Below are 22,742 nucleotides of genomic sequence, written 5' to 3' on the forward strand. Positions count from 1 at the left end.
ATGGTTCTCTGATTTTCTGCATAAAATGTAAAGGCAAAAAAAAATTGTGGCGAGTACAGTACGGTCTTGTAATATAATTTTAATTTCCGGGCAAAGCTGTTTCCTGCAGATATAATAACAGCCACCCTGGATGATCAAATACCACAACAGCCTCACCTTCTCGGTGAAAAGCCCTGGCTCAAGGTCTGTGCATCCAAGAGTAAGGGGCGGGACCGGCGGTAGTACGCCTGCGCGGACCTCCCCGGCCCAAGAGTGGCCGCTCTAGGCAGCGGGGAGGGCGCAGGGTCGAGGGGGTTAGGGAACGGGTGCAGCCTCTCCTCTATGGTCGCGGGCCGGGGGCACTCTCCTCCGCAGTCAGTCCTAGGTTACTTCCGGAAGTGCAGCCGTTACTTCTTCCTTTGCTTACGCTGGGGTCGAGGCGGGCGTCGATGGCCAGTTCGGCCCCGGGATGAGCGCGGCGGTAAGCAGCGGTTTGGCGGAGGATGGCCAGTGGGCGGCCCGGGCTCGATTTGGGGGCGGGGTGTGGACCGCGGATGTGGAGGACGGGCTCCGAGCGGTGCGCGGGCTTTCTCCTCCCAGGCCCCGGTCCTGAGCAGCCCCGGTCCTGAGCAGCCGCGGTCCTGGCCTCGGGGAGTGGACCCCCGCTTGGCCAGCTTCTCCATCCCTTACCGAGAGCCCACCTCGGCACGGCCGGTCTCTTGGCCTCACCTGTGTCCCCTCCAGGGTCAGAGTCCGAGCCTGTAGTTCCAGGATCTCCCTAGGGCGAGAGGGAGGGGACGTCGCTTCCACACACCTTGGAGGGAGACGACGGGGCGCCCGCCCCCGGGAACGCGGGTCGCAGCCTATACAGCGCGTGCAGAATTGACCAGGCTTCTGATAGACGCCAGGCTGGGCTTCAGGTCTGACTGGCCGGGCACGTTCCAGCCCCAAGGCTGAACGATTGCTCTAGTTTTAAAAGAGGGTAACGGACGCACAGAAAGGGGAAGGTGAAATCCCAGAGTGACAGTCCCAGCTCTTGTGATTCTGAGCTCACGGCTCAGAAATCTGGACTTTTGCAAAAGGGAGTTTTCTTTAAAAAAAAAAAAAGAAAGAAAAGAAAAGAAAAAAAGGCAAAAGAGAGTCAGGGCATGTCAAACTGGGGATCTTTGGCGGGCAGAAGGCGGCCCCCCAACTTTGGTGGGGAGGAGGAAGAGCCAGGTGCTGTCATGCCCTCAACAGTCCCCGTTGGGTCCTCCCCGCCGAAGCGCATTGGTCGGTCCTTTGTAGGTGGTCTTGATGTCACTCTCTGAAACGTCAATAGAAAGGAGTTTTGCTGTCTTCCCCGGACGCACCCCAGAGCTGACGCAGAGTGCACGTGTGGGTTGGGTTGTTTTGTTTGTTCTTGTCACAGCTATTTTGTAAACAAGCCAGCCTAGGGATATACAAACCCATATCTCCATAAACTTGATGGAAAAATTGTGCTTCTCCAGGGCAGTTCTGTCTTTTTTTTTTTAAGCTCCAGTATTTGGCACTGGTACTACCTACATAGCTGGCACTAAATAAATACCACTATTAACAATACCAATCAACCATACAGCAGACTTTTTGAATATCTATAGATAGAATTTGTCATTTAAGCTTCCTTCAAAGGAGGTGTTATTATCCTGAACTTATAAATGGGAAATAGGAGGCTCAGAGCAGATAAATGTGATCTGGTTTGGAACCCAGGTCTGTCTAACCTTTAAGACCATACTGTTTCAACTATACCAGCCTCTCCAGGGAAATCATAGTCTAGGAGATAAGAAAACATGCACAAATAAAAGTTACACTAATGCACAGAGGCAGGAAGATTAATTTGGGTTATGAGGGGAGTTAGTTATTAAAGATTTTCAAGTGACAGTTGAATTGGCTCTTGTCAGTTGGACACTTTTGACCCAGAGATGGTGTGGCGCTGTGTTACAAATGGAGGGAACAGGGTGATATGAAAAAATGCCCAAGGAGCAGGAATTAATAGGTGGGACTAGAGTATAATGTGTGAGCAGGTGAAGAGTAGGAGATAATCAGGATAATAGTAATAGCTAACACTTATTTTGCACTTACTATGTGCCAGGCACTATTAGTGCTGTGCATGCATTAATTCATTTAATCCTGCCAACAACCCTATCAGGCAGGTCCTATTCATATTCCCATTTTACAGATGAAGAATCTGAGGCACAGAGAGGTTAAGTGACTTGCCTGAGGTCACACAACTAATAATTGCAGGCTTTGGGATTTGAATTCAGTCATTTTGGCCCCAGAGTTTGTGCTCTTAGTTAAAAAGTTATGTTGACTGCAGCTGGGCCATAAAGATTCTTAAATGACAAGCTTATGACCATAGGTTTTATATTCTCACAGTTGGGAAGGTTTTGAGCAAAGGAAGGACTTGATCAGAGTTTTGCTCCAGGAGGATGATTCAGACAGTGGCGAGAGGAGGGACTAGAGAGAAGAGGAAATGAGATTTTAAGTGTTATTTAAACTTGATTTTGTTAATATCTCGCCTATACCTTGTATGACACACATACTTAGGCATGTAAGTGTTTATTTGTATGTAACAGCTCTCTAGTTCCCAAACATCCATGTACATAAGAGTATTCTAAGGGGCTTGTTTAAATGAACATTCTTGGGCCTCTCTGCCAAATATCTTTGAGTTCACCAAACTTCCCAGGTGATTCTGACGGAAGTTCTAAGAAACTTCTGTGAAAGAAGTCAAAGATTTGTGGATTTGATTTTCAGCTACAAATATCTAGAACTCAGCTTTGTGCCAGTTGCTGTCAGGTACAATGATAGAATTCTCTGGCTTGGTTCCTGACCTTCAGGAGCTCAGAATTTGGTCAGAGAGGCAAAGACTACTCAACCATCAGTGTGCAAAACCTGAAAAGGATTCGTTAGTTTAGAATGTGTGAATCGTAAGGGAATAGTTTAAAACCCGATAGCTAAGGTGTGGGTTACTGGTAACCACCAGTAGTTTTTGATCACTTTCTGAGTCATTAGGCATCTCCAGTGTTTCATACGAGATAGGTCGTTGAATATATGCCACAGAGCAGACACGGAAGAGGGGAGACCAGGACACACTTCCCCGTGTGCTCTTGTCTTGCCCAGCACCACTCACAGGCAGTAAATCACAGGGTCTCAAATTGCAGGCAGCTGGTCAGTGTCCAGTGAGCTAGCTAGCTGCCTTTGCCCTAGTGATTTCTGACCCTGTCTAGAAAGAAAATCTGTCTATTTTCTTGGAAGATAGACAAAGTTTTGTCTATTGGAGTTGGAGTTGGAACTCCACTCAATTGGAGTTGGAAAAACACAAAGTTTTGTACAGTAAGAGCCTGGAAATGCTTCTCTTAAGTTAATGAAAGCCAGCTTCCGCCACCTGCAAGAAGTACATATCATGTTCTGTTTTATTTGCCGTTTCTGACCTTTGCCTTGCTTACATTTGGACACATTTCTTTTTATCTCATAATCACGAGAAATGGGTGGTCCCTCTTTGGACATTTGATAATGTCTGTAGCATTCTGCTAGTGTTTATAGTGGTGTCCCCAGGGGTGGACTGGGGGGGCTGGTGCCAGAAATGGGGGTTCACCCAAGCACCCTCACCCCTATTTCTCTTGTGAATATTTCTGCTTATTTATCTCATATGAGGAACAGCATGCTCACCCTAAGAGCCACAAGCTGGAGTCCACATGTTCCAAAATGCAGTGATGTCAGATTCTAGTTTGGATTTCTCAGCTTCGCAGTGGCCCCTCTATGACGTGGCCTAGACCAATATAGTGTTACGAGGACAGGCTTTATGCCAGACCATCATTTAAAACGTGGCTCTGAATCTCCTGGTGGTCCAGGGGTTAAGACCCCACGCTTCCACTGCAGGGGGCATGGGTCCGACCCCTGGTTGGGGATCCCGCATGCTGCACAGCATGGCCAAAAAAAAAAAAAAGAAGAAATTGTGTTGTTGTTGTTTAAAAAAACAAACAAACAAAACCTGGCTCTGTCCTATACTAATTAGGTCTCCATTTTCTCATCAGTAAAATGGAGATGATAGTAGTAACTATCCCATAAGATTGTTGTGCCTCTCACATTATGTAAGGGCTCAGTAAATATCAGCAATTGTCATTATTCTGTGTTGTCGGGTAATATGTAATGAGAAGAAATAACCTAACTAGAGACCCATCTAAAGCCAAAAGCTTTTTATTCTTGCAGTGAACATCTCTGGTAAGAAGTGATTGAGATCATATTTTTCAGGCTAGAATCCCAATAAATTAGCTCTTCAAAAGATTATTCATAAAACGTTAGGTATGTATTATAGTCACAATCAGTGTTTTGTTGAGTGAAGAGGTAGAACCATAATTATATAACACTGAACCAAACAGCTTGATAATTACACTTTCTAAAGAGTTAACAGTCATCACATAATGAAGTCTTCAGAAGCTAAGGTATAAAAATTCTTAAGCTCAGAATTAATGCAATCTTCTTTGATAAACTCAATAAAAATTATTATATTAATTTTCTTAAATGTGAGTTGAGTGATTAAACAATGAAATAGGTTACAGCAGTGCCCCTGCCTCCTCCTGGAGAATAACCCTCTGGATAAATCCACAGATAAGCACTTGACCAACAACTTTCCTTCCAGGGACAAAATAGCCAAATTCATTCTAGGGTCTTCAGTTACATAGAATTATTGGGACAGTATATGTGTCCCAGCCCTTTTTTCTTTTCCCATGGATTTTCGGATAACTATACCATGTCAGTTAGGTATTTCTTTGGGAGAACATACATAGGGTCATGGTGATAGATATCTTGTGATAATTGTTTCCTATCAGTTGTGCCAACAGACCTAACCCATGAACATTCTAGAAGAAGTAAGCTGTACAGTTTGTTCGTATGTGCATATTCATGTCATATTTCACATGTTAATGCTTTGTAAGATTTTATGCCATTTCTTGACATTGCCACTTTAGAGATGGTGTGCTCCTCTGGAAGTAATATCTCTCCAGGTGTTAAAAAGTTACATGGTCGGGAATTCCCTGGCGGTCCAGTGGTTAGGACTCCATGCCTCCACTGCAAGGGGCACAGGTTCAATCCCTGATCAGGGAACTAAGATCCCACATGCTGTGTGGCGCAGCCAAAAAAAATAAAATAAAAAGTGTCCATGTCTCTTGCAATAAAAGCAAATGGTCATTTCAATAAATAAATAAATAAATGTTACATGGTAGCGGAAGTTGTTGGTTATATGGCATGGGCATGAGAACCACCAGCTTAGGGATTCCTTACTTGTATGGATTGGGAAATGTCACCCACTGGAACGTGCTGTGGAAGAAGGGACCACGTTTATTGAGCACTTCCTATGAGTTGTGCTCTTCACGCTCAGGGCAGCCCTGTGAGATCAGGAGCAGTAACCCCATTGCTTCTATATGCTGATGTGAGCCTCGGAGAGAATGAATAATTTGCCTGTGATCTCATGGCTCATAGTGAAGCTGGGAGTCAGAACCTGTCTTCTGATTTTAAAACTGAGATGCATTACACTGTCTCTCAGAACCAGGAAGTAAGTAATACATCCAAAAAATTAAAATAAGTGTTTTAAAGGCCTCTACTGAAATATTTGATAAATAGGAACCCCCCGGACTCTCACTCATTTTGAGCTAGGTCCGTGAGAATATGATGAGAATAAAGCTGACTTAGAATTTTTAGACTTGGCCCCTGCCCTCAGGTTCATCCACAGCCTTTCACACACACAGTCTACTGAGCCTCTGAGGCTAAAGCAGAATAGAAGCGGTAATGTAGAAAAGTGTGTGGGAAACCTCATAAGCAATCACTTTCTCAGCAATAAGTAAGCTTATAGAACTCCAGAAGCTTTCTAACCTAAGGCCAGTCAACCTAGAAATGTCGTACACTCATCGGCAGACCCTGTAGGCATCACCTTATGGAATAGGTTGTGAAAACACAAACATCCACAGGGGTCAGGCAGCTCATGGAAACGAGGAAACCAGCTGGGTGAGGACTGCAGCAAACTGGAGCCAGCTGGCCCTGTGTGAAGGGGGCAGCTGCTCAGATACTCAGCTTCAGCTGATTCTTGTCGCACAAAAGGAGAGCCCAGTGTTGCCAGATCTTCTGATTTTCAGAAGCAGCCAGGAATCTGGGTTTTTATGTGAAATGAGATTTTTTTAAATGCTGGCACCAAATTCAGTAGAAAAGAAGAGAAGAAGGAAGAGGAGGAAAGAAAGAGAGAGCAAGGGGGAGGGGCAGACAGAGAAGCACCACGTGAAGAAAAAGACTAGATGTCGCCACCGAGGAACAGTGGCTGCCGCTGTTGAGACTGCCAGGTCCGGAGGGTGGCCACTCTTGACGGTAATGCAGCCACGCTGTGAGAAGTCTCGCCTGGGTTCATTACAGGCACTCTAGGAAGCCAGGGCGGTGGGTGCTTTAAGAAAGCCCTTATCCCACTGGATAAACAATGATTCTTAACCTTATTTGGGTCTTGGTCCCCTTTGAGATCAAATAAAAACTCTAGCTTTCCTTCAGGAAAACACTCGTGTGCACAAACACAAGCTTGGCAAGTGATTTCAGAGTGTGCCCTGACACCCTGAAGTGCCAATCCGGACATCAGTTGGAGACACAACTTCAACTTTCAGAAACTGCAGCTCTTCAGAGTGACTCAGTCCAGTGGTCTCGCTGTGCTTTTCAATTATGTGGTGTTCCAGCCATCATTTTATTTTATTTTAAAATTTATTTATTTATATTTTGGCTGCATTGGGTCTTTGTTTCTATGCGCGGGCTTTCTCTAGTTGCAGCGAGCGGGGGCTACTCTTCGTTGCGGTGCACGGGCTCTAGGCACGCAGGCTCGGTAGTTGTGGCTCGCGGGCTCTAGAGTACAGGCTCAGTAATTGTGGCACACGAGCTTAGTTGCTCCACAGCATGTAGGATCTTTCTGGACCAGGGATTGAACCCGTGTCCCCTGCACTGGCAGGCAGATTCTTAACTACTGCGCCACCAGGGAAGCCCTCATGTGATGTTTAAGCACAGACCAAAGTGTCTCCATGTGAACAGGGCACTGGGAGTGGGAATGGAATGATTCTCCTCGCCCCTGTCCTAACCACGTCCCCCAAGTCTTCTCTGAGGCTTTGCGACAAGTGGAAAGAGCAGTAGGCTGCGGGCGTGTTCTAACACGTGCTTCCTTGTGAAGACACTCAGCCAGCGAACCAGCTCCAGCCTGCTGGCGTGTGTGCCGAGTTTGTAGAGAACAGTTACAAACATCCTCAAAGGAACATTGGGCCTTCTCCTCAAAGAAGCCTTTAACCATTGCCAGTGCAGGAGGGTGTGTTTATCCAAGTCAGAAGGCCACAGCTTGGAACTCTAGTATCTGAGCTAGATTTTTATCACCTAAGAGGCACTTTCCTCCTCTAAAAGTACTGCTTTCTTTAATGGAAAGAACCCAAATACTTACAGACAGAAATAGCAGAAGAGATCAGCTGAATTCAGTTAAGCTGTGCATTCTTTCTCTGTTAACGTCCAGTTTTTGAATTTAGGGTAAAATGAAATGAGCAAGATTCCTAAGAAGTAATCAAAGTCCATGCAGTTTCTAGTTTGTCAAAGACAATTAAAAAACAGTTAGTGGCCACTTCAGCTTTTCAAAACATGACTTTTTTTTTTTTTTAAATAGATCCTTAATGTTTTGTTCCCTCTACATTTTTTTTTTAGTATTTATTTATGTGGCATGCAGGATCTTTCGTTGCAGCGCGCAGGCTTCTCTCTAGTTGTGGCATGCGGGCCCTAGAGTGCACAGGCTCAGTAGTTGCAGCTCGCGGGCTTAGTTGCCCCACGGCATGTGGGATCTTAGTTCCCCAACCAGGGATCGAACCTGCGTCCCCTGCATTGGAAGGCGATTCTTAACCACTGGACCACCAGGGAATTCCCAAAACATGACTTATAAAATACACTTCTGATGTCTGCGTGTGATTTGTTTTCTCTCACGAGAGATAAACTTTCAGATCTGGTAAACTAAGAATTATTCGTGCATTCTAGTTTTAAAAGGTTAATTTGTGAGAAATTAATTTCCATATATGTTGTCATTTCAAATGACTCCGAGATCCATACACTTGGCCTCCCCCTTAACTCCCAGCTCCAGTTTCAGATCTCCACCTGCTCACTAGACAGTTCTATCTGGAGATCTGGTCATCACCGCAAACTCAACTTTTCCGAAATTCAACTTGCTTCTCTTCAAGCTGGGCTCCGTTTGTTTACAGTGACTCATTTCTATCAGCAGAACTGTTCTTCTTCCCCAGTTCTAGAACCTAGACAACATCTTTGATCATTCTGCTCTCTAATCACCAAAGCCCATAAAGGATTTTTGTAACATCTCTTGGATAGATTGATCCCTTTCTTTGCATTTTCGTGTTTGCCACCTTAGTCTCAGAAGTGACAGCACTTCACTTCTACCTTGTCCCAGCCCAGCCCGCCTTCCTGATGGGATTCATCATCCTCAAGGACAGCTTTGCTGATCTCAGTGCCTCCGAAACCTTTATGTGCTCCCATCTGCCCACCTCTCATTAACCAGGCACACAAGACCCTGTATCAGACCTGTATCTCCAGGTATATCACTCACTGCTCCCCAGGAAACACCAAGAACAGCACCCAATTCAAGCCCATCTCTTCTAACCCCTGTTAGAAGAGAGGCCGCCGCCCGGCCCCCCACCCCGCCCTCCAGAGCCGCGCCCCACGCTCTGGCGGCAGGGGCGCCCGTGCCCAGGAAGGCCACCATCACACACCCGGGGAAGGCGATCCTGGCAGGCGACATCGAAATCTGCATCACCTTCCCCACCGAGTACGTGAAGACGCAGCTGCAGCTGGACGAGCGCTTGCACCCGCCGCGCTACCAGGGCATCGGGGACTGCATGCAGCGGACGGTCCACGACCATGGTGTCCCGGGCCTGTACCGCGGCCTCATCTCCCTGCTTTACGGCTCCATCCCGAAGGCGGCTGTCCGGCTCGGGATGTTCGAGTTTCTCAGCAACCACATGCGGGACGCCCAGGGACGGCTAGACAGCACGCGCGGGCTGCAGTGCGGCCTGGGTGCCGGTGTGGCAGATGCCGTGGTGGTCGTGTGCCCCATGGAGACCATCAAGGTAAAGTTCATCCATGACCAGACCTCCCCCAGCCCCAAATACAGAGGATTCTTCCACGGGGTCAGGGAGATCGTTTGGGAACGAGGGCTGAAGGGGACGTACCAGGGCCTCGTGGCCACCGTGCTGAAGCAGGGATCCAACCAGGCCATTCTCTTCTTCGTCGTGACCTCCTTGTGCAACTGGTACCAAGGGGACAACCCCAACAAGCCCATGAACGCTTCTGATCACTGGTGTGTTTGGAGCCATCACAGGCACAGCCAGTGTCCGTGGGAACACTCCTCTGGACATGATCAAGACCCGGATGCAGGGCCTGGAGGCTCACAAGTACCGCAAAACGTGGGACCGTGGCCTGCAGATCCTGAGGAACGAGGGGCCCAAGGCGTTCTACAAGGGCACCGTCCCTCACCTGGGCCGGGTGTGCCTGGACATGGCCATCATGTTCGTCATCTACGACGAGGTGGTGAAGCTGCTCAACAAAGTGTGGAAGACGGACTGAGCCCCGGGGTCTGCACATGGGCTGCCCCCAGCGCCCCCTTCTCGCGATTCCAGTGCAGTCGTGCCAAAAGGCCCCCTTCCCGTCCCTCGCAGTCCATGGCCCAGGGCTGTCCCCTGTGGCCTTCGAGTCCATGTGTCCCCTGTGGTCTGTATGACACCACCATGGTGTCCATGTGTCCAGCTGAGACCGGGTGCTCCTCTGGCCTGTGAACCTGTGTGCACTTGTCCACGTGCTTACTCGTGTGCCTGTGTTTCATGTTTCGTGTCCTGTGACCCTGTGCCCCACTTCCCGGGGTGGCCGTGTGGCCTGGGTCATGGCCCCGTAGCCATGGCCTGGCCCCAGCCCGGTGCCTTCCACCCCGGGCAGCAGGGGCATCGCCCCGGCCTACCACAGCTGCTTCCGGGCCTCAGCCTGGCCTCACTGCATTCCAGGGGCTGCCTATCCCCCCACGTCTCCCGCCACTGGCCTTAACCAGCCCTTGGGCCCTCCCTCTGCCCCGGACAGGGTGCCCCTGCCACTCTCAGGACCACCCTTGCGAGGCAGAGTAAACCAGGTCCTACTGCAGCCTCCTGTCCCTGCGTCAGCCCGTCTGCGGGTGGGCAGTGGGGGCCACGCCTCTCCTCACCCAAGGACACTGTCGGGGCCAGGCAGGCTGGTGGGCAAGCGAGCTGCGGCCACAGTGTCAGCCCTCTGGGAGGCCTGGCACCAGGCCAAGGAACATCCGGCCTCCATCCAGGCCTTGCCTGTGGCCTGGGGGCAGGATCCTGCAGGGTCAGCTGGAGGGTGTGTCCTTGGGGGTCACTTGGTAGGCAACATCGAGGGGGCAGAGGAGAACTGCCCCACACTGGTGGTTGGGCCTGGAGACAGTGCTCTCGGCCTCTTGTCTGCCCTGCAGCCTGTGGCCCAGCCTAGCTTACTCCCTCATGGTTTCCCTGTGAAATGGTCTGCTTGAGGAGCACTGCTTTGGGGTGACCAATTTCTGGTCCCCTGAGACTCTGAGCAGGAGGCCCTTTCTTAAAAAAAAAAAAAAAAAAAAAAATCCTTCTTCCAACACTGAATCAAGATGTGCTTATAAACGTACTTAAAGTGCCCACCGGTGCCCAGCTCCCCAGAGATGGTCAATAGCTAGCAATGGTCCAATTATTATTTTCTGGGATAATACTGTCCACATGGTAGTTGTTTAATCCATAGTAGGCAAATAAAGGAACTACTTTATCAAAATGATGATTCCTTTTTCTAAAAACCTATACATATGAGATCTCCTACTTCCTTAGTAATTTGAAGAGGCTGCCCAAAGGAAAGCAGTTAGAAAATGTTTAAATGTTCCTAAACATACAAATAATGAGCAAATATGATTGCTTTTTATAATTTTCTCTATATTTTTGCAGTTATCGTAACATCATTTTCATTAAGAACAGCTTGGTGAATACAGAAAACCCAAACCAAGAAAATCACGATCCTCCCCCACCCAACCAACTACTAATACTTCATTATATTTTCTTCTAGTCTTTGTTTATAGATTTGCTTGTTTAAAATATAGTGTTATCATGCTCTATATAAAATTTGTGCCCTGTAATAGTGATAAAATTCCCTGAAAATCAGGGAAATTGCTACCATTTATGGTCTACTTACCGTATGCCAGGCACTTTACTTGCATTCTCTTACTTAACTCTCAAAACCTCCCAATGGGGTAAATACTATTACCATCCCTATTTATATATGAGCAACCTGAGACTCAAAGAAATCCAGAGCGCAAAGCTAGTAAATGGCAGAGCTGGGGTAAGAATGCAGGCAGCCCAGCCCTGGGACCTGTGTTCTTAACCACTGCCTGCAAAGAGCCCTTCTCTGCGTGACCAGTGTGGGTGATCGAGAGCAATTTATCTTCTTTCCTGTAACAACAGTGAGATTGAGAAACTCTTCCCCACCAGTGCCTACGCCATGCTAATTCCAGTAACAATCTGAATATCATTTCTTTAGCCCCTGTTTATACCATCCACCACCCTAGTTCACTATCTCTAACCCTCACAAGAAGCTTTGAAGGTTTGTGTACTCTAAGCACCATTCCACAGCTGAGGAAACTAGGCTCAGAGAGCCCAGGTAACTTAGGCACCGTCCGGGAGATGGAGAGTTGAGCTTCTAACTCCATGGCACCATCATACTGCTTCTCAATAAAAAACTCCCTTAAGACCCAGATAAGGATGAGAAGAGAATGGTCCTTAGCCATTTGCATATTAGTGACATTAGTGTGTTTCTGTGGCACCAAACTGGTGGGATCCAGAAGGCAGGATGTGCACGTTTGGGTTGGTTTGGGGTTGTGGGGGGGTGGATATTAAGCCCCAGGCAAGTGGACCTGACGCAGGGCACCTCAGAGAACCAGGCCTCACTGTCTTCCAGGTACTGTTCCTGTGGAAGCCTCTGAAATCAGGTGTCAAAAGAAATACTTACCTAAGGGGAAGGCAGATTTGTTTGGATAAACTCTGTTATTTATATGAAGTACATCTCTTGTTGCCGACTCCAGACATTTTCATGGGCCAAGAAGCTGGCTTATTTAAAATTATGTACGTTGAAAGGACTTTAGAAATTTCATTGAGAAAACTGAGGCCAGAGAAATTACATGTTCAAAGGAAGTTAGCAGAATGGAAGGATCTAGAATTCTCCAGCCTCCCCCATCCAAGTCCATTGAACCTTCCACTACACTATTTTGCTTTACCTAATTTTTGAAAGTATGACAATAGGTCAGAAAATTTTAGTGATGTATATGTGGTTTATGGAATATAAATTTTTAGAAACCAAATTTGTCACATTTAAAAATCAGAGCTTTAATATCAATAGAATGGCTGTAATCTCAAACACCTACTATATTATTTTTCCTATTTCTGTTGTTGTCTCTTTTTTTCTAGATTTCGCGATGCTTTGCAGCAGTTTTCTGAGTCTGGAATTTTCTATGTCTGTGGATCCCAGAATTTGCTAAGAGATGGAAGAGTCTCCGCAGAATGATCTGAACACGACAAGCCTTGAGGAAGAGGACCCTCTCCAGAGCAGCAGCCCTCGGATTTCTGTTAGGGAATTTTCCTGCCACTGCTGTTACGACATCCTGGTTAACCCAACCACCTTGAACTGTGGGCACAGCTTCTGCCGGCACTGCCTAGCTCTGTGGTGGGCCTCTTCGAAGAAAACAGAGTGTCCAGAATGCAGAGAAAAATGGGAAGGTTTCCCCAAAGTCAATATTCTCCTCAGGTAATGCTCAGCCCATGCGGGTAGCTCATTGGGCCTGTACAGTGTGGTTTCTCTTACTGGGAGCAGCCGCATCTGGAAAGGCCAGAGAGGTGGAGCCCACTGCCTCAGGGGTCATTCTGGATATGCTGGCATGTGAGTCAGGGAGCTCAACGACCTGGAAGTCCCGACTCCCTTCCTCACAGGTGACTGTGATTTGTTTGTTTATTATAAATGAGGGAAAGAAAGAAACGCTGGTTATCAGACCATTGTCTGTAACTCTTTGTACGTAATACTTCTTATTGATGTGTATTCACTGAGAACACCCTAGGTCTCATAGAGAAAATGGTCTAACTGTATGATTCTCGAAAACTGGTTTGATGCTGGTTTTCATAATCTTTGACTAGACTCTGTTACATTTATCACATTAATAGAGTTTCTCATGCATGGCATCACACAACAGTTGATAAGACCTTCAGATAGCAGGTTTTTTTCTGCTTCCATTCATAATGTTCATCATGTACCTGTGAGTTCTTTGAGGCTAAAATCCTTTTCTCTTGCCTTCTTGTTATCAACAGAGTACCAGGAAGTTCCATGAAAATATTAACCCATCATTCTCTTTTTCACAGGAGATGTATTTACACACACTTTGCTCTGACCTTTCAGCCTTGGTTTACCTGCAGGTTAACCTTAAATTGAAGAAGGGTTCTCTGATTGTGTATAATCGAAAATGAAGAGCCTACAGTATGACCTGAGGGTTGGTCTCACTCTTCACTACTGAACTGCACCTTTTTTCTTTTTTATGAGTTAATTTTTAATAACATAAGCAGTACATACATAGTTGTTTACATTCTTTTTAAAAAATCAGAACATTGCTGATAAAGACCCCTTCAACCCCTCCTCCCCCATCTTACAGTTCTTCCTTCCTTTTTCTCAGAGTAATTTCAGTTCTGACTTAGTTGTCATCTTTCAGATTTTTAAAAATACTTTTATACATTTATGTGCCAATAGGAAATGCAAATATTTCCTCACATCAGTGGTGTACTGTCTGTGTTTCTGCAGTTTACTATTTCATTCAACAATGTGGATAAATTTATTCATCTTGATACACAGTGATATCCAGTAAATTCATTTTTAAAACTATGTATGTTTCCACTGTATGAATATGCTATGTTTTATTTAGCTGTTGCCCTAACAGTGGACATATAGGTGTTTCTGATTTGCTGCTGCTACCAACAGGGCCATAACCAATCTTCTTGTCCATTCTTCTAGAATCCTTGTATATTATTAAATGTTGATAGTAGTTTTATTTTGGCCTCTAAACATTATAAGTATATTTAGTCAAACAACTGTCTTGTGATTTTTTTTTCTGTTCTCCATAGGGATGCCATTGAAAAATTATTTCCTGATGCAATTAGAATGCGATCTGAAGACATTCTGCAGAATAATGACGTAGTCCAGAGTCTCGCAGCCTTTCAGAAGTATGGGAATGATAAGATACTTTCAGCTCCCAACACGGGCCGAGTGAATCAGCAGAGGGGAGGGGGATTCTTTTCCGGAGTGCTCACAGCTTTAACTGGTGTGGCAGTAAGTTTATGTCTCTCTGTCCCCCTCCCTCCCAGAGTTTACTGTGAAGTCAGTTCTGTTGAAATACCCCTAAATGATTAATGATGTGACCGTATGTGGTAATTCACTATGTACATTGAAACCTGGGGATGTTGCCTATGCAAGTGTATACAACATAATATTCAGAGCCCAGTAAATGTTCGTTTTGTCCCGTTTCATCCTCTTCACAACCTATGCAGTAGGCACTGTTATTATTCCTGCTGTAGAGAGGAGCAAACCGGTGCAGAAAGGTGTTAAAGCTGGAACTCAAGGCCATGTCTTGAGCACAGCCCTTCACTAACTTCCAGTGTAGAGACTATTTTCTTTTTAAGATGTATCCATGCTACAAAAATCTAACTATTACAAATTTTCCAATAGAAAAGGCACGCGAGTCAGTTACACTGGCCAAATTGATGGGGAAAAGGGTGCAGTACTCCCTGGTGCCCTGCAGTGAGTCCTGTTCCTGTCTCTGTTCCCTGACAACCCGAGACTCAGCAGAGATGAGCCCAGCAAGGGTCGCGCTCCCCAGATCTCGGTGGCAGTGGTGTTCCATATCTACGGACTTGGCATCCGTATCAGCTTCTGTATCTACGGACTTGGCATCATCCCCTTCCAGCTCAACCTTTTTCCTTCCTGGTCCCACGCTCACATATTTAGAAGCTGGCGTCTCTGATCCTGCTGTGGAATAAGGGCCATGTCACTTTTCCCCAGGTGGTCCTGCTGGTGTATCACTGGAGCAGCAGGGAATCTGAGCATGACCTCCTGGTGCACAAGGCTGTGGCCACATGGACAGCAGAAGAAGTTGTCCTCTGGCTGGAGCAGCTGGGCCCTTGGGCCTCTCTCTACAGAGACAGGTTTTTATCTGAAAGAGTAAACGGAAGGTGAGGAGCAAAATCTTCTGATACATCACTGACATTTTTTAAGCAGTTTTATTGAGACACCATCCACATAACCCCAAAATTCACCCATTTAAAGTGTATAATCAGTGGTTTTTAATATATTCACAGATATGTGCAGCCATCGCCACAGTCTGGTTTTAGAACATTTCCATCATCCCCAAAAAGAAAGCTCCTGCTAAAGGCAGTCAATCCTCATTTTCCCCTCCCGCAGCCCCTGGGAACCACCATTCTACTTTCTGTCTCCCGGATTTGCCTGTTCAGAGTATTTCCATTCTTCATTCATCCATTCTTCAGTTGATGGACATTTGGATTGATTCCATTTTGGGGCTGTTAGGAACAATGCTGCTGCGATCATTTGTATATAAAGGTTTTCGTGTGGACGTATATTTTCAATACTCAGTACTCTCTTGGAGTGGAAATGCTGGGTCATAAGGTTACTCTGTGTTTACCTTTTGGGGAACCATTGAACTGTTTTCTAAAGCAGCCGAACCATTTTATGTCATCGACTGACATTTTAATTGTTTGTTGCTTCCTGATTATAAAAGTAACATATATTTTTTTATTTTAAAATAATAAAGTAGAATTGTAGGACATTAGAAATGAAATACCTTCATAATCCTGCTCTTCAGAGAAAACCACTATTATCATCTTGCTGGACACCTGTCCAGATTTTTTTCAATGTTTATACAGGCATACACATAGATGTGTTAAATAACATGTTATTTATTTATTTAAACTGGAAATACGATTGTACTAAGCAGACCTGTGTTTATATGTATGTGTATAGGCTAGAGTCTATTAATCGATCTCTACCAGCACACATATGTGATGTTTCCCTTTTTTCTGCTCCAGACGGTACCAGACTACGTTGTGCAAATGCTCTGAGGAACCCATTAGTTTGAAGAGCTCACTCATCGCTGAGCTATGCGTCAGCCTGCTTCTGCCCATCAGCAAATCCCCCTGCCCCTTCCTGAGCCCTGTCCATCTTTACTGGGGTCCCTCCCTTCCTTGAACGGGGACCACGTAGGGGTGTTACTTAGACCACCAGGCAGCCGCTCTCTAACCCGTTTGAGTCAGACGTGTAGTCCACTCACTGCTAGGCTGCCTGACTGCCCCACCTCCCACCCTGGTCCATTTTTTCCCCCTGAACTGAGCTTTCAACACTTGACTCTCTATTGAGGAAGCAAAATGCTCCCACTTTGTCTGTGTTTTGTAAGAAGTTGCACCACCTCCCCACCCTCGCCCCCAATTGTGGTTAAAAAAACTTCTCTACCCACTTAATACAATGTGTCTTTGCGTAACTGTCTTACTTCCAGAGGAGAGATTCCGAAACTGGAATGGCTTAGTGAAAGGGAATAAACCTTTACGGGGCACTTTTAACAAGGAATCACCGTAGAGGTGAATTCGCGTCTTCTGATGAAAGGGAGCAGATAAGGGATCTACAGTTATCTTTATTTAATCACTATCCCCAAACAACTACTCTTTTTTTTTGGCTGCATTGGGTCTTCGTTGCTGCGCGCAGGCTTCCTCTAGTTGCAGCGAGCGGGGGCTACTCTTCATTGTGGTGCGCGGGCTTCTCACTGCCGTAGCTTCTCTTGTTGCGGAGCATGGGCTCAAGTGCGCGAGCTTCAGTAGTTGTGGAGCACGGGCTTAATTGCTCCGTGGCATGTGGGATCTTCCCGGACCAGGGATCCCACCCGTGTCCCCTGCACTGGCAGGCGGATTCTTAACCACTGCACCACCAGGGAAGTCCCCAAACAACTACTCTTAATGTCATAATGTTTTATTGGATTTCTTCCCAATTTTTTTTTCTATACACACACACTTTAAAAAATAGAGGGACTGGCAAATAGTAAGCTTTCAGTTGTTTGCTGTTATTAATCTTATTTCATATGTTAGGTGTCTTACCTCAAGCCTAAAGTGTTTATCTGTGTTGATAAGGTGGAACTCCGACTGTGGAAAGTTTGCTTCCAGGATGTAATCTCAAAAGACATCTCCTCCTATCTCCTCGCCCACACCCTAGGTTGCTTTTAACTTTGACAGAGGAAGAATTTTCCAGGGCACCATATACCATAGAAAACAGCAGCCACCGAAGAGCCATCCTCATGGAACTGGAGCGAGTCAAGGCACTGGGTGTGAAGCCCCCGCAAAACCTCTGGGAATACAAGGTGAACTCTATTTTTTCAATGGAAAATAAGTATTGAGCACCAGATGTCAGTTATCTGCCTGCCCACTGCTCATGAATACATCAGACAAAACCGAAGCCCCCTGCGTCCCCTCTTTCCCTATGCCTGTGTATCCTTCCTGGGCCTGTTTTCCTACTTGTGTTCTGGGTATATATCCACAGCTCTAGGAACAATGTTCTAGGTTTTTAACCTTAACATAAAAGGCATGAACCGAGCTTATTATCCTTCTGCAAGTAGCTTTTGTCTCCGGCTCTGGCTCTTTTTCCCTTGTGCCATATTCCACTGCACAAGTGCGTGACCATTTATACATTCTCCCATTGATGGCCACTGAGATTATTTCCATTTTTGCTATGAGAAACAGGGCTGCTGTGGACATTCTTGGAAAGTTCGTGTGCTCATGTGTAAGACTTTCTTTGTGCTATACACTGAGGAATAGGATTACTGGGTTACAAGTAATGCACATCCTCAGCTTTACCAGATGCTGATAAATTGTTCTTCAGTGTGACTGTACCTGGTTCTTCTTCACAGAGAGAATTTAGCGAATACTGTACTGTAAAACTAATACTCTATTTTTTATTAGTTATAGAATGTCTGGAGTACACAGACCTATACCCTAAAAAAGACATCATGGAGAAAAATAAATACAAATAACCAATAAATTTATGGGGGAAAAATGCTCACTGATAATTATGGTACAAATGAGACAACCCGCTGGCGTCATTCTCACCTATGACATTGTCAAGGATAAGAACCTTTCATGACGTGAGGAAAGAGGCACTCATGTTTGCGGATCCTAAATTGGCGCAGTCTCTTTGGAGAGTGGTTTGTCAATAACTGTTATAATTTAAACCGCCTGTACTCTTTGGTCTACAGTTTCACTCCTTTGCATTTAGAGCACAGGCAGCATAGCGCTGTGATCAAGAGAGGGCTCGGCAGCCTGACTCCCGGGCTCCTCCCGGGCTCCTCCAGGACACACTGACTGTGGGAACGCCAGCAAGTCCCTGGGCCTCCTGGTCCCGTTTCCTCCTCAGCCAGTGACCTCAGAGAGTCACAGTGAGAATTGAATGTTTGAGTCACAGAAATTATTAAACAAGATGTTGGCCACAGTGTCATTGGTAATAGCACGTGGGAAACAACCTCAGCACCCATTGTTAGGAACAGGTTCAATAAATACAGCTCACCCATACATGTAGCCATTACAAAGGAACGAGGTGACCCTGGGTGCGCTAACAAGAAATGATACCCAAGTTGTTAACTGAAAATAAAGAAAAACATGTTAGAAAACCTACACATTTGTATGTGTCATAGAAAATCTCTGGAAGGATACACAGACTGTTAACAATGTTTTCATCTAGGGATTGAGACTTGGATGGAAGGGTGAATTGTATTTGTCATTTAATACAATTCTGTGGTGTTTGAAAAAAATTGTGTTTATTTTGTGCATGTATTGCTTTAAAACTGAAAAAACACTAGTTTCAGAATTTTTGAAGAATGGGGATAGGGTCCTAAGATAGAAGATTTGTTGTTTTCTGTGTTGTTGTTGTTTGTCAGTTTAAAAAAAAAATCCCTACCTCTCTTTTATCATAACTTATTAGTTTTGTTAATGCAGTCAAACTCTGGACTTCTTGTAGCCAATATTAGTCCTACGGTGGGTTTTAATATCTGACAGAACTTTCTGGGTCCTGTATCCAGCAATGACCCTCTATTTAGAATCTGTCAAAGTAAACTTAATATTAACCAGAGTGAATGGGGATGGTGTTCTGGTCCCACTGTAAAAAGCAAGCAGAACCTTATCATCAGTCTGCTCCTTCACATCTGTGCTTCAGCCCCTCCCCAGGGGTGGTCACTTGATGCTTAGCCTGCAGGCTGCGTGCTAAGGCTCCTGAGCGCCGCTGTTCTCGTCAGACTTGGGAGGGACAGCTCCCCACGGCAGCGCCGTCATCGCGACCTACCTCGCTGGGAGGTTGCTTTATCCTCCTCCTCTGATGGAAGGTAGCCCCAGAGCTGGGATGTTTTGGTCCAGCTGATCCCAGACCTACAAACATGTAACCCGGTCGTCTCCCTTTCTCCCGTACTGACCGAGACGTGGCTGGGTGCCTTCGGGCTCTATTTCTGGGACCTGTGTTCCCTTAGAGCCTGCGCACCCAGTAGGAGCAGCAGTGCCCCCAAGGCCATTGGTTCTTGAGGGGTGAAAAGCGTTAAGTATCGCAGTGACTTGTGGCCCTCCGAAGACCACAGTACGTAAACAGATACACGGTGTATCTGTGGTATTAACGTTTCATGGGGCAGGGGAGGGCTTATGAAAAAAATGTCTGTAAAAGGCTCCTTAAGGGGTAATAATGAAAAAAAGGTTGGGAAACACTGCTTTAAAATGAAGAACTACTTCCATATTTCTATGTCTCACCTAAGTTACAATATAGAGATAATTTTTAGAAGTTAGATTTTTCAAAAAACTTTTACTATGGAAAATTTCAAATATACCCAAAAGCAGGATAATAGTACAAAACTTCCATCAACCCATACGACAGCAACTCATGGCTATGTTTATTTCAGTAATACCTACTCCTGCTACCCGTGATTATTTTGAATCTGAGATAGCATATATTTCATAAGTAAATATTTTATTGAATCTCTAAAAAGTAAAGACTTTTTTTTTTTAATGTATGCGGCTGCGTCAGGTCTTAGTTGCGGCATGCGGGATCTTCGCTGTAGCACTCAGGCTTCTCTCTAGTTGCAGCGCACGGGCTCCACAGGGTGCAGCCTCAGTAGTGGCGGCGCACAGGCTTAGTTGCCCTGCAGCATGTGGGATCTTAGTTCCCCAACCAGGGGTCGAACCCGCGTCCCCTGCATTGGAAGGTGGATTCTTAACCACTGGACCACCAGGGAAGTCCCTAAAAAGTAAAGACCTCTTGAAAAACAAAACTAAAATACCATAATATACCCCCCCCAGAATGAATAATTCTCTGATATTATCAAATAATTTGTCATTATTCAAATACCCTACTTTTTTTTTTTTTCAGTTGATTTGTTCCACGCAGGGCCCCAACAAGGTCCACATTTGGTTGTCATGTCTTTTTTTTTTTTTTTTTTAATTGAGGTAAAGTTGGTTTTCAATATTATATTAGTTTCAGGTGTACAACATAATGATTCAATATTTTTATAGATCATACCCCACTTAAAGTTATTATAAAAATATTTGCTATATTCCCTGTGCTAAACAGTATATACTTATAGCTTACTTATTTTATATATAGTAGTTTGTACCTCTTAATCCCCTACCCCTGTCTTGCCCCTCCCACCTTCCCTCTCCCCACTGGTAACCGCTAGTTGGTTCTCTATATCTGTGAGTTGGTTTCTGTTTTGTTACAGGCGTTTGTTTGTTTTATTTTTTAGATTCCACATATAGGTCAAAATATACCTACTTATTTTTCTATGTCTGACTTATTTCACTAAGCATAATACCCCCAGGTCCATCCATGTTGTTGCAAAATGGCAAAGTTTCATTCTTTTTATGGAAGGGTAGTATTCGATTGTGTGTGTGTGTGTGTGTGTGTGTGTGTGTATTTATATGCCACATCATCTTTACCCATTCATCTGTTGATGGATACTTAGGTTGCTTCCATATCTTGGCAATTGCAAATAATGCTCTTATGAACATTGGGGTGCCTGCATCTTTTCAAATTAGTGTTTTTGTTTTCTTTGGGTATATTCCAAGGAGCGGGATTGATGGATCATATGGTAGTTCTATTTTTAGTTTTTTGAGGACCGTCCATACTGATTTCCACAGTGGCTGCAGCAATTTACATTCCCACCAGTGGTGTACAGGGGTTCCCGTTTCTCCACACCCTCTCCAGCATTTGTTATCTGTGGTGCTTTTGGTGATGGCTTTTCTGACAGGTGTGAGGTTTTGATTTGCATTTCTCTGATAATTAGTGATGCTGAGCATCTTTTCATGGGCCTATTGGCCATCTCACTGTCTTCTTTGGAAAAATGTCTGTGCAGGTCTTCTGAATTTTTTAAATTGGGTTGTTTGTTGGTTGTCATGTCTCTTAAGTCTCTTTCAGTCTATAGATTCTCCCTTCCTCTTGTCATTACCCTGCATTTATTTGTTGAAGAAACCAGATAATTTTCTCCTGTAGTTTTCTGACGTTTTGTACTTTGCCAGTTGTCTCTCTGTGGTGTCACCTAACAGGTCCCTTCTTCCCCTGCATATCCTATAATCCAGGAGTTGGGACTAGAGGCTTACTTTGGTTTAGGTTTGGTGTTTTGGCAAGGCTGCTTTATAGGTGTGGTATTTTCTTCCATCAAGAGGCTCATAATGTCCCATGATCATTGATTGTTTAGATCCATTAGTTCATTAAGGGTTGCCAAATGGTGATACTGTAACTCTCTCATTTCTTTTTCACCTTGTTCACTGAAATACATCTTAAATGAAAAGGAAATCTTCTGTCAACAGCCATTTTGATTATCCTAAGTACAGTTTATACCAGAAGGGCAGGTTAAATGCTTGATCTTCTCTGTTTACTTACCAGTTTCAGAATTTGCTTCCCTGTTGTCCTCCAAACGTGACCAATTTCTTTCTTTAGGATTATTAATAACTGAGGATTTTGACATTCTTGATGTATTTGAATACGTTTCAATAGTTATTCTAATTGATGCTCCAACTGTCCCATCTTTTTTGAGTAGGAGTCTCCTCAAATTATTCTCTGAGTCCATTTTTTAAATTTAACTTTTGAATTGAGGTACAGCGTACTTGCTAATGAGTCCTTTTAACATGATTTATTAGTCTTTGATAGTTTCCGTTCTCACACGACAAGATGTTCAAGTTACTCTTGTACCTTTCCTGCCCCAGGCCTGGAATCAGCCATTTCACAAGTTGGACCTCTTAAAAATTTTTTTTAAATATAGAAAATGTTAGGTACATACAAAAATAGAGGGAAGAGAGTACTCATACCCAGCTTCAACGAGCATCGACTCGTGGTCACCCCTAATGCATCTGTACCCCTCCACCCTCTCCCCACACCCCCAGTCCTGGAATTATATTAAAGCATATCCACACATCATATTATTTCACCCCTAAATACTTTAGTGTGAAGCTCCAAAGAGAAGGACTTTCTTCTTAAATATAACCGTTATCACACTTTAAAATTTTTATTGGTAAGCCATTGATAGCATCAAATAAGTTGAATATGTTTTAACAGTTTTGTTGAGCTATAAT

The 22,742-nt window shown here is 44.9% G+C and overlaps 2 protein-coding genes and 1 pseudogene across 3 annotated transcripts in view; 2 read left to right on the forward strand and 1 right to left on the reverse strand.

Annotated features, from left to right (window-relative positions):
- PARN (poly(A)-specific ribonuclease) overlaps window positions 1–244 on the reverse strand; it is a 163,476-nt gene extending 163,232 nt beyond the window's left edge. The window contains exon 1 of the mRNA XM_068565226.1: window positions 157–244. The gene's annotated coding sequence lies outside the window, so the exon portion shown is untranslated. The remainder of the gene's footprint in view (window positions 1–156) is intronic.
- A 12-nt stretch (window positions 245–256) lies between these two features.
- Window positions 257–22,742, forward strand: part of BFAR (bifunctional apoptosis regulator) — a 28,214-nt gene continuing 5,728 nt past the window's right edge. The window contains exons 1-5 of one of the 2 annotated variants that reach the window (XM_068565229.1): window positions 257–460; window positions 12,522–12,858; window positions 14,217–14,421; window positions 15,151–15,320; window positions 17,362–17,506. In XM_068565229.1, coding sequence (XP_068421330.1) covers window positions 12,596–12,858; window positions 14,217–14,421; window positions 15,151–15,320; window positions 17,362–17,506 — 783 coding nt within the window. In that variant the 5' untranslated portion in view covers window positions 257–460; window positions 12,522–12,595. The remainder of the gene's footprint in view (window positions 461–12,521; window positions 12,859–14,216; window positions 14,422–15,150; window positions 15,321–17,361; window positions 17,507–22,742) is intronic. The other variant, XM_068565228.1, reaches the window with a different exon arrangement.
- Window positions 8,994–9,621, forward strand: LOC137750158 (tricarboxylate transport protein, mitochondrial pseudogene; annotated as a pseudogene).

Source organism: Eschrichtius robustus, chromosome 16 (assembly GCF_028021215.1).
Source record: "Eschrichtius robustus isolate mEscRob2 chromosome 16, mEscRob2.pri, whole genome shotgun sequence".
In the NCBI taxonomy this organism is placed as follows: domain Eukaryota; kingdom Metazoa; phylum Chordata; class Mammalia; order Artiodactyla; family Eschrichtiidae; genus Eschrichtius; species Eschrichtius robustus.